At 50.3% G+C, this 14378-nt stretch overlaps 1 protein-coding gene across 1 annotated transcript in view; it reads left to right on the top strand.

The window, feature by feature from the left end:
* Positions 1-11097, top strand: part of LOC148594950 (uncharacterized) — a 63616-nt gene extending 52519 nt beyond the window's left edge. The window contains exon 7 of the mRNA XM_088523299.1: positions 10915-11097. Coding sequence (XP_088379425.1) covers positions 10915-11097 — 183 coding nt within the window. The remainder of the gene's footprint in view (positions 1-10914) is intronic.
* The last annotated feature ends 3281 nt before the right edge of the window (positions 11098-14378 follow it).

The following is a 14378-nucleotide window of genomic DNA, read 5'->3' as shown; positions in this document are numbered from 1 at the left end:
TGTGCACAGGTACTCTCCAGGGCTAAATGACTGCATATAAATGAGATACAATTTCTTGAATATATTTATATACACAGACACACTCAACTTTGATTTAAATTTCTTGTGCAAGTGAATTTTGCTGCATTTATTGCATGCATGTAACCTGTGTACATTGCATTTCTTTGCCACTTCAGTCGCTCACTGCCATTTCTGTCAATGTCCCATTACAAAAGGGCTGCTAAAAGGTCACTTCAGAAGGTCTACTTTTTATAAATCTGTTTCTACTTGTAGTTTAGTTTATAATGACTTCTTTTTTTCATTGCACTGTTTTATCAAAAACTTAACCTTTAAGTTTTGTTATTTCCATATCCAAACTTACTGATTTTAATTTAAAGATCTCCACTGAGAAGTATAAAAAGATATATGTACATATCCTTCAAAGAAAAGTCATAAACCCAACATGGTACTCTTACCCTCTTGTCACTTTGTGTCCTAAAAAAACCTACTGTGTGTGTTTCCCTTGTACTATGCATTGAGAAAAGACACTTGAAACTGCTTTCTGGAGTTATAAACAGGTGAAACATCACTTTCTGCCATTTTATTTCATTTTATAGAATCATCATCGTCAGAAGAAGCTGAGGTTTGTGATGCTGAGGGAGGTGAGGATCCTCGGAAGTGTCACGAATTCAGGCAGAGGAAAACTGTCGTATGCTACAAAGTTCCTTTGGAAATTAGGTTATAAGCACTGTAGAGTAGTTGATGGGCCAATGGTCTTCAGCCAAAGGCTGAAGGGTTGGTATAAATACCCAACCAGGGTTGAGTATTTATATAACCTTCACACATCTTAACCCACCAATCCTGGAGCGTCAGCATCCCAGTGACCAATCCTGGATCTCCTCTGCTTCACCAGCAGTTCCTTAGTCCTAGTTTTGCAATCTTCAACAGGTTCCCTTCATGAACCTTTTATCCTTTATATTCCCACACCCAAAGTCTTATGTGAATTCCATGCCCCTGTCCCCTCAAGGTCCTGCTGTGTTCCTAATGTCCTGCGTTCTTCATGCCACGCATGTCCTCGGTTCTCTATGTTTCACTTCTCCTGTCCTCTGTATCCCTAATCCCACATGCCCCCTGTGTCCCTGATCCCATCTGTGCCCAATCTCCCATGTGTCCCTCATGCCCCAGGTGTCCACCCAATATCCCATGGCCCCCAATGCCTTGTGTCCCGCCGCGTCCCTGCACTGTCCCCGACCAAGGTGACGCACCTGCAGCACGAGGAGGCAGCGCAGACAGCCCGGCCACTTGGCACGGCGGGTGCCCAGCAGCAGCCGCCGCAGGAAACAAGGCAACAGGGGGCTGTGCCCCCCTGTGCACCCACCACCACCACCTCCACCGCCTGGAGCACCTCTGTCCTGCGCTGGCAGCTCTGGGGCAACGAGGGCACCACTCAGGACACGCCGGGGCCTGAGATGACCCCTGTCCTGAGATGCAAAATCCCCCCAACTCCACAGATCCCTTCTTGCTTCCTCGACAGGGACCCCCAAGCCCTCTTGGGAACCCAGTTTCCTCCCTTTCTCCTGCACTCCAAAATCCCTCATCCACTCGGGGACCTCAAATCCCACTTTAGGGACCCCAAATGTCTCCTGCAACCCCAATGTCCCCACACCTCAGGGGCCAAGGACCCCAACTCAACCCATAACACCCCCTCTACCCCAAACCCCAGCCTCGGTTGCCTGGCACCCTACACCCCAGCTTGCCCCTTACCTGGCTGATGTCAGCTCCTCTTGGCTGCTTTTCACTTGGGTCTTCAACTTTTCGGGGATTCCTCCAGAATCCATGAGCTTTTTATGGTCCTCCTCCGGCAGCCTGTGCAGGAAAAGGTCATTGGGGGGGTTAGGGCAGTCAGCTGGGGCACCCCAATATGGGGGTGAAATTACGCATCCCCATTTGGGGAGAAAAGGGAGCTGGGGGCACCGAAACCTGGGGTGGTGAGTCCAGAATACCCCAATATTATGGGTGAAATTCTCTAGGGCACCCCAATATTGTTTGTTTGTTTGTTTGTTTTGAGGGAGAAATATTGGGTAGGGTCTCAAAAAACTAGGAGTGACTCCAATATGTGTGTGGGGGGGGAATTTGGGGCACCCACATACTTGGCAAAAGGGTCAGGGCACCCCAACTTTTGAGTGAAGGCAGCTGGGAGCATCCCCAATACTGGGGGATTCCAGGGGACCCCAATACTGGCAGCCAGGGGTATGCTACGAAGTTCCTTTGGAAAGTAGGTTATAAGCACTGTAGAGTAATTGATGGGCCAATGGTCTTCAGCCAAAGGCTGAAGGGTTGATATAAATACCCAACCAGCTTTGAGTATTTATATAACCTTCACACATCTTAACCCACCAATCCTGGAGCGTCAGCATCCCAGTGACCAATGCTGGATCTCCTCTGCTTCACCAGCAGTTCCTCAGTCCTAGTTTTGCAGTGTTCAACATATTACCTTCATGAACCTTTTATCCTATATATTCCCACACCCAAAGTCTTATGTGAATTCTATGCCCCTGTCCCCTCGAGGTCCTGCTGTGTTCCTAATGTCCTGCGTTCTTCATGCCACGCATGTCCCCAGTTCTCTAGGTTTCCCTCCCTGCCCTCTGTCTCCCTGATCCCATATGTCCCCAGTCCCCTCTGTGTCCCTGACCATGTGCTCCCAATCTCCCATGTATTCCTCATCCCCCAGGTGTCCACCCAATATCCCGTGGCCCCCAATGCCTTGTGTCCCCCCGCGTCCCTGCACTGTCCCCGACCAAGGTGACGCACCTGCAGCATGAGGAGGCAGCGCAGACAGCCCGGCCACTCTGCACGGCGGGTGCCCAGCAGCAGCCGCCGCAGGAAACAAGGCAACAGGGGGCTGTGCCCCCCTGTGCACCCACCACCACCACCTCCACCACCTGGAGCACCTCTGTCCTGCGCTGGCAGCTCTGGGGCAATGAGGGCCCCACTCAGGACACGCAGGGGACGCTTGGGGTCCCCTTTGGGCCCAGAGCAGGGTCACGGGGGAACCCAGCAGTTCTCATGTTGGGTTGGGAGTGGGCACCCAAAGTGGCTCCCACTGTGTGCAGGGGGGTACCAGGTTGGGGGGGACACACTGGGGATCCCATGGAGCGTTGGGGCATGTTGGGGTGGGTGGGGTCACCCAATGGGGTCATGGGGACCATGGGCACCCAAAACATGGCACAGGGGGGACCTGGGGACCACGACCGCCCCAACGATGACATGGAGGGGACATGGGCAACATGGGCACCCCAGGCCTGGCACAGAGGAGACACAGAAACTACTGAGGGTGACTGGAGCAATCCTGAGGACCCAGCGGTGACACTCACTGGTGCTGGATGCAGGTGAGGACGTCCGAGAGCTCGGCCTGCAGCTTGACAGCAGCCACCAGTGGCTTCTTCTGCTCCTGCAGCAGTTCCCCAACAAGCCGGGGACAGACAGGGGTGGTTGTGCAGAGGGGTCAGCACGTGCCCGGCAGGGTCCCCGTGTCCCCCCGCTCCCAGCAGGACCAGGGGCTGCCCCGACGCTCACCTGGTCCTGCCGCTCGGCCGTCTCTACCACAACGATGCTCTCGGGAAGGGCTGTCTCAACCCAGAGCTGCTTGAGCTGCTCAGGGAGCACCTGGTGGGAGCCCTGTGGGGGCCCCAACATGCTCAGCATCCGTGGGGGCACCCAGGGAGGTGGGGACAACCGGGAAGCCAGCGCTGGTGGCTCCCAGGGTGTCCCCACACTGTGCCCACACTGGTGTCACCACCCCAGGGACCACCATAGTGCCCACGGCTGGGACAGGGGAAATTCGGGCTGTCCCTGTCTTGTCACCGACCCACTGCCCCGATCCCTGCTGTGACGTCCTGCATCCCTGGCGTGTCTCCTTCCCCGGCAAGTTACTGAATGTCCTGCATGTCTCTAACTTGCCATGTATCCTTGATGCACCATATGTCCACCCAACGCTTCATATGTCCCCCGATGTTCTCTGTGACCCACCAATGTCCCACATGTCCCTGATACTGCATGCGTCCCCAGTGCCCCATGTCCCCCCTATCTCCCATGTGTCCCTAATGTCTTGTGTCCCTAATGCTCCACATGTCCCTCATGCTCTGGCTGTCCCCTGATGTCCTGTGTCCCCCTGATTCCCCATGTGTCTGCCCATGCTCTGGGTGTCCCTAATGTGCTATGGACCTGGTGGCAAACGTGTTCCCAAGCTCCGTTTGGCCCCAAATATCCTGTGAACCCCTGATGTTCTCTCCCCCTTATGGCCCATTTGCCCCACATCATCCTTGTGCACCCAGTGTCTCATGTGTTCCTTATGACCCAAATTCTCCCCTGCCGAGGCCCACCCCGCGAGACGGAATGAACGACACTTCAATGTGAAGCAGGTTCAATTCGTTTACTATTCTCTACGGTGTAGCTTTATACAATTCTATCACCTGTAAGCGTACACACGCGCTAAGCAACAGCATTCTCATTGGTTAAGCTATAGTGTCCATGCATAACTAGCTTGCAGCTGGCTGACATTCCTTTCCGATGCTCTATTGCTGGTCCTCCCGGATGCTTATCTGGCTATGGCCGGCCTAGTTCATTAAAAAGTTGCTAACGAGCGTTATCTTCTCCGGGTGGCCTTGGTTCCCATCGCTTCAGTTCCCGGTTCTCACCGCCTCAGCTCCTCGGTTCTCATCACTTCAGCTCCTCAGTTCTCATCACTTCAGCTCCTCGTATTCCTGTAAAAGTGCTAAGGCCCCAACATTTCCCCCTCTTTTTTCAAAAACAGAATTAGCGGTATTATGCATCAAGCGTTGCAAGTATTGGCAAAAGCAAGGTAACATAATCACAAGCACGAGTATAACCATCCCGATCACGCACAAGTGGTACAACGTTTCTGTAATCCATGGTCCTAAGCCTAACGATCTGAGCCAATCTTCTAATCCCCAACTTTCTTCCTTCAACTTGTGCAGCCCTTCTTTCAAGAGTGCAATCTTTTATGGATAGACTCTGAATGATCGGATAAGTTTAAACAACACATACCTTCAAAATCCTCACACCCATGCCCATGTGCTAAAAGCAGAAAATCTACTGCGGCTCTATTCTGCAATACTACATGATTTACACTAGCTACATCTTGCGATAGCTGATCTAAAATGTCTGATGTTAAATTTAATTCATTCCTTGTCCAGCATGCTAGCTGTTTCAAGGAAGTCATTGCTCGTGCGGCAGTGCTCCCTGGGATAAGCAGGGACACGAAGATAGTTTTGACCCTTGACCAAAATCTTGGATCCCCAACTTTTGTACAATCTAACTCATGTATCGATCGTTTCTTCCTTTTGGATACAAAGGTCATCACTTGAGATATATTAGGGTGAAACAAACTCAGTCTCCCCAGATAACACGGACCTCCTTGTGGACTGGACGGTACTCCGTTCCATGCCCGGTCTCCGCATATTAAAAACACTCCTGGTGGTAGCCGTTTTGCAGAGAAGCTCGTTAATTTACATTGGGTATATGTGTGAAGATAAACATCATTAATTTTCAGCCCCGAGTTAACTGTTGCCCATTGCGATGTACTTTCTTCAAGTGCACCTTTGCTATGCAGTTCAAAACTAACCCATCCACCGTTTCGGGTGGTATTTGTGGCATTCAGACTTCCCAACAAGTCTAATTCCTCCGGCGGGGAAGTCAGAGTGCCATTCAGACTTTTAATGATTTCACATTGCCAGCACCCGTCTAACTGTTCTGCCGTTCGCTTTGATCGGTAAGAGCACATAGTAGTATTTAATAGAGTATCATTAAGCACAGCAAAATTAGCTACGTATCCATTGAATTCTTGAGGTTGCCAAACAGGGACACCTATCAAGCAAGTACGAAAAGGGTCTCCTGGACGTTCCAAGCTAAGACAGAAGGCACTTTGGCCTGTCTGATTAGCTATGGTGACCCAAATGTTCTCCCTCTGCTGAATTTCTGTCTGCCATTTCCCCTGCACTATTCCTGTCACTGTTATCAAGATGATTACCAAACAGCTGAACCTGGTCCATTCTGACATCCTGGTCCATTGATTGTTCCTGTCTGTTCCGCAACCACGGTCGTACCCACTTGGCTGGTACCCAGGTCGCTCCATCTCCTGCAAGTACACAAGCATAACCCCGTCCCCACGTAATTAACTCGACTGGACCTTCCCAGATCTGTTTCTGCGGCCAGAAAACTTCTACCTGCACCTTCTTTCCTGAAAGATCAGCTGGGTTTTTAGAAAAATGGGTGAAAATAGGTATACTATCATCATTTCGAGGGTTAAGCCAATTTAAAACATAACATGCTTTACTGATTAACTCGTAGGGACTCTTCTCCCCCTCTTTTTTCAAAGCAAACAGTAATTGTTTTAAATTTTTATGATGACGCTCGATAATGGCCTGACCACCAGAATTATAAGGGATACCCGTCTGACGGATTATTCCCCATTGCTGGAAAAAGGTTGCACAGGTGTTACTCTTATACGCAGGTGCATTATCTGTCTTTATGATGTCAGGCTTTCCTAAAACAGCAATTGCCTGAGTCCAATGTTTACAGGCTGACTTGGCATTTGCAGAAGTGGCTGGGGTGGCCCATAAAGCCTTTGAACAGGTATCCACAGTAACATGTAAATACTTGAGGTGCCCAAAAGGTGCAAACTCCGTTACATCTGACTGCCATATCTGTCTTGGTTGTAATCCCCTCGGGTTAGTACCCATTTCCTGTAAAGGGGTCAAGCGTGCACAATCAGGACAAGCAGCAATAATAGCACGAGCTGTTGCTCGGGAAATTTTAAATTCGCGTTGTAACGCTCGAGCAGACTGATGAAAAAATGAATGAGAAGATGACGCCTGCTGTTCCACCGAACAAGGAATACCTGCTGCTGACACAGCACTATCTATGACTGCATTGCCTTCTGTTAAAGGACCAGGGAGTGCAGTGTGGCTACGGATATGTGATACCCAAAAAGCATGCTTCCTCTGTTGTATGATGTTCCAAAGCTGAACAAACAAGGCTTGAAGACTATGGTTGTTTACGTGCCCTATAATTGCCCTATTAATTCGTTGAACAATGCCTACCACATACAAGGAATCGATGACTATATTCATGGGCCGATCGTGAAAGGTTAAAAATGCCCAAACTACAGCTTTTAGTTCTAGGACCTGTACGGATGCAGTCTCTTTCCGAATTTGTGTTTTCCAGAGATCTGACTCCCGGAAAGCATACCCATACTTTCCAGTTTTGCTACTAGCATCCGTGAATACAGTAATCGCGTTTGACAATGGTCTTGAGCTCCGGATTTCTCGCTCTTCCAGCTCCAAAGAGGTGTGGAAGAGAGGATGCTTAGGATAGTGATTGTCCACTTTAATTCCCTGAATGGCTAAGGCAAATTCTACGCTGTTCAAGCACCATTCTTCGACTATCTCCAGAGCCTTTAGAGGCAGAATAATACTGTCAGGCTCCCTACCGGCAATTGTTCGTAAACGCTGCCGGGCTTTCAAAACTCCCATTCCAATTGCCTCATGCCTCTGAGTTAAGGTGCGTCGTAGGTGACTTGGAAGAAAAACCCATTCGAGTATAAACAAGATCCCCTTCTCATTTATCTGGGCAATGATTACCGCCACTTCCCTTTCTCGGTTGTAAACCACTAAAGATATTGGTAACCCTTCCTGGAATCTATAGGCAGCTGTTCCGGCTATCTTCCCCTCAATTCGTTCTAAGGCTGTGGCAGCCTGTGGAGTTAAGCTCCGCTTTTCCGCAGGCTCTTTAGCTCCTCTGAGCAGTTGAAACAACGGCTCCATTTCCTCATTGGTAATACCACAAAAATTTCTGATCCACTGAATGTCTCCCACTAATTTTTGCACACAGTTAACAGTGTCAATTTTTGTCTGCAATTTAAGCTTTTGGGGTCTAATTCTAGCCTCTGTGATAACCATACCCAAATAATTCCAAGGAGCTTGCCTTTGCACTTTCTCAGGGGCAACGACCAAACCAAATTCCTTTAAACAAGTAATTAATTCCTCTTCGTGCGTAGCTGGTAAAACTTCAGGGCTTGCTACTAGGATGTCATCCATATAATGATATGTAATTAAATCTGGGTGATTTTTCCTCCACGGTTTCAGGGCCAAATTCACAAACCATTGACAGATGGTTGGCGAATTTTTCATTCCCTGTGGAAGAACTACCCACTGATATCGCTCCGATGGGCCTTCCCTATTAATCGTAGGAACCGTAAAGGCAAATTTGTCACTGTCTTCCGGGTCGAGGGGTATGGTAAAGAAACAATCTTTCAGATCAATTACTAACAAATGCCATGCTTGTGGGAGCATAACAGGTGACGGCAACCCTGGCTGTAATGCTCCCATGTTTGCCATGCATGCGTTAACAGCTCGGAGATCATGTAACAATCTCCACTTTCCTGATTTTTTCTTAATGGTGAAAATAGGGGTGTTCCAAGGACTTGTTGACGGCTTAATATGACCTTGGTCTAATTGTTCTTTAACTAGTTCCTTTAGGTAATGCAGCTTCTCCTCTGGCAGCGGCCATTGGTCCACCCACACAGGGTCCTTCGTGGTCCATGTTAACTTTAAGGTGGGGCGGAAGCTGCCCCCAATGGCCGCTAGGGAAAAGGTGTCTGCAAGATGATTCCCCACTGGGCCAGAACATCCCTTCCCAACAGCCACAGTGATGTACACATCACATAAGGTTTTATCATGGCTCTGTTTCCCTCTTTATCCATGATGGTTACAAAGCATCGACTAACCTGCGTAGGAGATTGCCCTCCGATACCTGTCACAGGAGCATCAATTTCTTGCAGATCCCACTGAGGTGGCCATGCAAACTTGGGAACGATAGTGATATCTGAACCTGTATCAATCATCATGGCAACATCAGTAAGACGAATACCATCCGGTCCCACCATACTCACGAGTCTTGTCGGACGCTGAGTAGTTATTTTTTCACAAAAGGCAACCTGGGGGGGTCCAGAAGATCCAAAGCCTTTGTTTCCACGCTGGGCCTGTCCAGGATTAGGAACTAGAGCTCGAAAAGGTATCAATTGGGCTATCCTGCTCAGTGCTGGAATAGTAACAGGAGGATTGAAAATTTTAATCATTATGCCAATATTTCCAGAGTAATCAGCATCAATACACCCTGGTAGAACAAAAATACCCATTTTTGAAGCTGAGGAACGGCCAATCACCAAAGCGGATAGGCCCTTCCCCAGGGGACCAGTGCACGTAGATTCCAATATGTGCACATCAGAATCTCTAATTACTGTGGATTTTGCCACGGCCAAATCGACTCCTGCACTTCCGCAAGTTGCGGAGGAGAGCTCACAGAGGCAGCCATCATTTGGGGATATTTGTTCGCCGCGTCCCTCATAACGCGGCAGCTCCCGTTTCCCTGCAACTGTGTACCGTTCTTATAACATCGTGACCGACATTCTGCTGCCTTATGCCCAAACTTTTGACATTTAGCACAGTTCCCATTAAATCCTTTCGGGCCCACACCTTCAACTCTAAATTTGTTAGGACACCTTCTTTTCACATGTCCTGGTAGGCCACATTGAAAACACACTCCATGAAATCCTTTATCCCCCTTTCCAGATATTCTCCCCTCCTTGAGTGCTGTAGCCAAAGCCACGGCATGTATTTTAGCCTTCTGCTCTTCTTCGACCAGTGGTGCTCGGGAACATACTTCTATCATTTGAATAATCGAGGCCCCTGGTGGCAGAGTAGCCAACAGTTGTTTACAGGATTGATTTGCGTTTTGTGTTGCCAATTCCTTAGCCAATATTGCTTTCATCTCTGGAGGCACATTAGGTGCCATATCCAGGGCATCCTTCAGCCGGTCGACAAAACCGAAAAAAGGCTCGTCTGGCTTTTGCATTATTTTAGTATATGGCAATTGAGGTGTTCCAATCTGTGGCAGGGCAAGAAAGGTTGCTAAAGCTGCATTTTTTGATTGTTGTAATACTCTAGGGTGAAGCGCTGCTTGGGCCTCAACTGCCCGATAACGCCCATTTCCCATCAGTTGGTCGAGAGTGGCGACCCTTAACGGATCATCCATACTACGATTTAGATTTTCCAATTGCTTTTCTTCTAACCTTTCTTGCCACTTTGCTAGCCAGAGCATATAGGTAGTAGAGGAAAGCAGAAGTTCCATTATAGCCCTGCTGTCTGCAGGAACCATACTCGAATATTTAAACAAGGCAGAGACTTGGTTTCGAACAAGCTTATTATCATGTCCATATTGCATCACTGTTTTTTGTAAATCTCGCACCAATTTCCAATCTAAAGGCTCCCACTTGGGGCCCTGGGCTCCCACTACTACGGGGGCTGCTATTGGAGTTAATATAAAGTCCCCCTGTAACCGAGCATTCTCTATCAACCCCTTATACCGCGCTCCCGCGTTAAAAGTTGGATCAATAGGTGGCGCCACATCCTTACTTTTTCCCGCACTATCACTTCCACTTACAGTGGCTCGGAACCACGACAACAACCCTTCTTCATCTGGATCGCTCCCTCCAGCTGCTTCCCCTTTCTTTTGAGCCTTCCATAACTCCTCAATCTCTCCACCCAAAATGTAACCCTCCATACCAAATTTTGCCTGTAGATAATTTTTTGCTTCGTCAATTGTCATACTCCCTTCTTTAACCTTCTGCAGTACCCACTCCTTTTGTCGTTTCATAACCTCTTCATTCACCTTAGAGCTAGAAGTACCTTTTCGCGCCTCCCATTGCCCCAGTTGTTTATCCACATTCTCCAACCCCTCTACGATAGCCTTATGGGCAGCCTTATATGCTGCCTTCACATCCCTTGCCCTGGACCCACAATCTAAGCGCCGCATCTGTTCCAATAACTCCGTCATTCTCTCTGTTTGCTCCCGAAGTTCTCGTCGCATTCCTTGGATGGTACTGTCATCGTCATCCGACCCATTCGGGATCGGTACTTTAATCGGATCCACGTCCATTTCGGGCGCTGTGGGGAGTGGTCGTTCCGGGGGTGGTCGTTCCTCCCCCTCCCATGGTGGAAGATCCTCATCCACTCCCCCCCATACTTCACGTTCAGCTAGAGTTACTGGACACGCCTGTCGAGATGAAATCCCTTTTTCCTTATTGTCCATTTCCTCGTATGGATTCGGTTCAATAATTTCAGTCCACTCGGAGTCTCCTGAGCCACTCTCCTCCCCCTTTTCTCCGCCGAGTGCCTCTCGCAAAGCAGCAGCGACTTGAGCCTCCCCGTGCAATTGTTCAAGCATTAGCCGCACGGGACGATATATTTTCGCAAGTCGCCGAGCTTCCTTTGAACCTACTTGCACACCATCCCACAGTTCTTTTCCCACTCGCTCCCAGGACTCGAGCTTATATACCTGAGAAGTTTCTTCTATGAGTTTTTTCTGCTTACAAAACAGCAGCAAGTCAATTAAATCGTCTTTTGAGATCTCAGTTTCAGTCTTTTGAGCGAGCTTTAACAAACTTTCTATAATAGCGCGCTCCGTTGCTGATGCAGCAATTTCCATCCTAGTTGCTGATGCAGCAATCCCCATCCTGCCCCTGACTCACCAGGTCAGTCCTGACTCACTAGGTCAGCCGTGGCCACGATCCGCCTCTCCCGGGCGCCCAGCTACTTCTCCGCTGGCTGCAGGATCCCTCGCGTTCTCGGCTCCACTCTACCCACGGTCGTATCACGTCGGGGTCACCAGATGCCGAGGCCCACCCCGCGAGACGGAATGAACGACACTTCAATGTGAAGCAGGTTCAATTCGTTTACTATTCTCTACGGTGTAGCTTTATACAATTCTATCACCTGTAAGCGTACACACGCGCTAAGCAACAGCATTCTCATTGGTTAAGCTATAGTGTCCATGCATAACTAGCTTGCAGCTGGCTGACATTCCTTTCCGATGCTCTATTGCTGGTCCTCCCGGATGCTTATCTGGCTATGGCCGGCCTAGTTCATTAAAAAGTTGCTAACGAGCGTTATCTTCTCCGGGTGGCCTTGGTTCCCATCGCTTCAGTTCCCGGTTCTCACCGCCTCAGCTCCTCGGTTCTCATCACTTCAGCTCCTCAGTTCTCATCACTTCAGCTCCTCGTATTCCTGTAAAAGTGCTAAGGCCCCAACACTCCCCATTTCCTATGTATCCCTAATATGCTCTGTGCCTCATGTCCTCCATATCCCCAATGCTCTGTACATCCCATCATGGCCTCTGTCCTGACAATGATCCATGTGTCCACACATGTCTTGTGTCCTCTTATGTCCCGTACTCTCCATTAGCTCTTGTGTCTCTCAATGCCCTGCATGTTCCCAGATCTCCTATGTCTCCTCCTGTTCCCCATGTTTCTCCAATACCCTATGTGTCCCCAAGGCTTGTGTGCCTTCTATGCCCTTGTCCCCTCGAGGTCCTGATGTGTTACTAATGTCCTGCACTCTTCATGCCACGCATGTCCCCAGTTCTCTAGGTTTCCCTCCCTGCCCTCTATCTCCCTGATCCCACATGTCCCCAGTCCCCTCTGTGTCCCTGACCATGTGCTCCCAATCTCCCATGTGTCCCTCATGCCCCAGGTGTCCACCCAATACCCCATGGCCCCCAATGCCTTGTGTCCCCCCGCGTCCCTGCACTGTCCCCGACCAAGGTGACGCACCTGCAGCACGAGGAGGCAGCACAGACAGCCCGGCCACTCGGCACGGCGGGTGCCCAGCTGCAGCTGCCGCCACAGGAAACAAGGCAACAGGGGGCTGTGCCCCCCTGTGCACCCACCACCACCACCTCCACCGCCTGGAGCACATCTGTCCTGCGCTGGCAGCTCTGGGGCAACGAGGGCACCAGTCAGGACACGCAGGGGCCTGAGATGACCCCTGTCCTGAGATGCAAAATCCCCCCAACCCCACAGATCCCTTCTTTCTTCCTCGACAGGGACCCCCAAGCCCTCTTGGGAACCCAGTTTCCTCCCTTTCTCCTGCACTCCAAAATCCCTCATCCACTCGGGGACCTCAAATCCCACTTCAGGGACCACAAATTCCTCCTGCAACCCCAATGTCCCCACACCTCAGGAGCCAAGGACCCCAACTCAACCCATAACCCCCCTCTCTACCCCAAACCCCAGCCTCGGTTGCCAGGCAGCCTCCACCCCAGCTTGCCCCTTACCTGGCTAATGTCAGCTCCTCTTGGCTGCTTTTCACTTGGGTCTTCAAATTTTCGGGGATTCCTCCAGAATCCATGAGCTTTTTATGGTCCTCCTCCTGCAGCCTGTGCAGGAAAAGGTCACTGGGGGGGTTAGGACAGTCAGTTGGGACACCCCAATATGGGGGGGATATTACGCATCCCCATCTGGGGAGAAAAGGGAGCTGGGGGCACCCAACCTGGGGTGGTGAGTCCAGAATACCCCAATATTATGGGTGAAATTCTCTAGGGCACCCCAATATTGTTTGTTTGTTTGTTTTGAGGGAGAAATATTGGGTAGGGTCTCAAAAAACTAGGAGCGACTCCAATATGTGGGGGGGGGGGAATTTGGGGCACCCACATACTTGGCAAAAGGGTCAGGGCACCCCAACTTTTGAGTGAAGGCAGCTGGGAGCATCCCCAATACTGGGGGATTCCAGGGGACCCCAATACTGGCAGCCAGGGGTATGCTACGAAGTTCCTTTGGAAAGTAGGTTATAAGCACTGTAGAGTAATTGATGGGCCAATGGTCTTCAGCCAAAGGCTGAAGGGTTGGTATAAATACCCAACCAGGGTTGAGTATTTATATAACCTTCACACATCTTAACCCACCAATCCTGGAGCGTCAGCATCCCAGTGACCAATGCTGGATCTCCTCTGCTTCACCAGCAGTTCCTCAGTCCTAGCTTTGCAGTGTTCAACACGTTACGTTCATGAACCTTTTATCTTATATATTCCCACACCCAAAGTCTTATGTGAATTCTATGCCCCTGTCCCCTCGAGGTCCTGCTGTGTTCCTAATGTCCTGCGTTCTTCATGCCACGCATGTCCCCAGTTCTCTAGGTTTCCCTCCCTGCCCTCTGTCTCCCTGATCCCACATGTCCCCAGTCGCCTCTGTGTCCCTGACCATGTGCTCCCAATCTCCCATGTATTCCTCATCCCCCAGGTGTCCACCCAATATCCCGTGGCCCCCAATGCCTTGTGTCCCCCCGCGTCCCTGCACTGTCCCCGACCAAGGTGACGCACCTGCAGCACGAGGAGGCAGCGCAGACAGCCCGGCCACTCGGCACGGCGGGTGCCCAGCAGCAGCCGCCGCAGAAAACAAGGCAACAGGGGGCTGTGCCCCCCTGTGCACCCACCACCACCACCTCCACCGCCTGGAGCACCTCTGTCCTGCGCTGGCAGCTCTGGGG

This window comes from Tinamus guttatus, unplaced genomic scaffold (genome assembly GCF_059628265.1).
Source record: "Tinamus guttatus ecotype Peru unplaced genomic scaffold, ASM5962826v1 Tinamus_guttatus_pri_ptg000178l, whole genome shotgun sequence".
Taxonomy (NCBI): domain Eukaryota; kingdom Metazoa; phylum Chordata; class Aves; order Tinamiformes; family Tinamidae; genus Tinamus; species Tinamus guttatus.
This window is presented reverse-complemented; position numbering and strand designations above follow the sequence as displayed.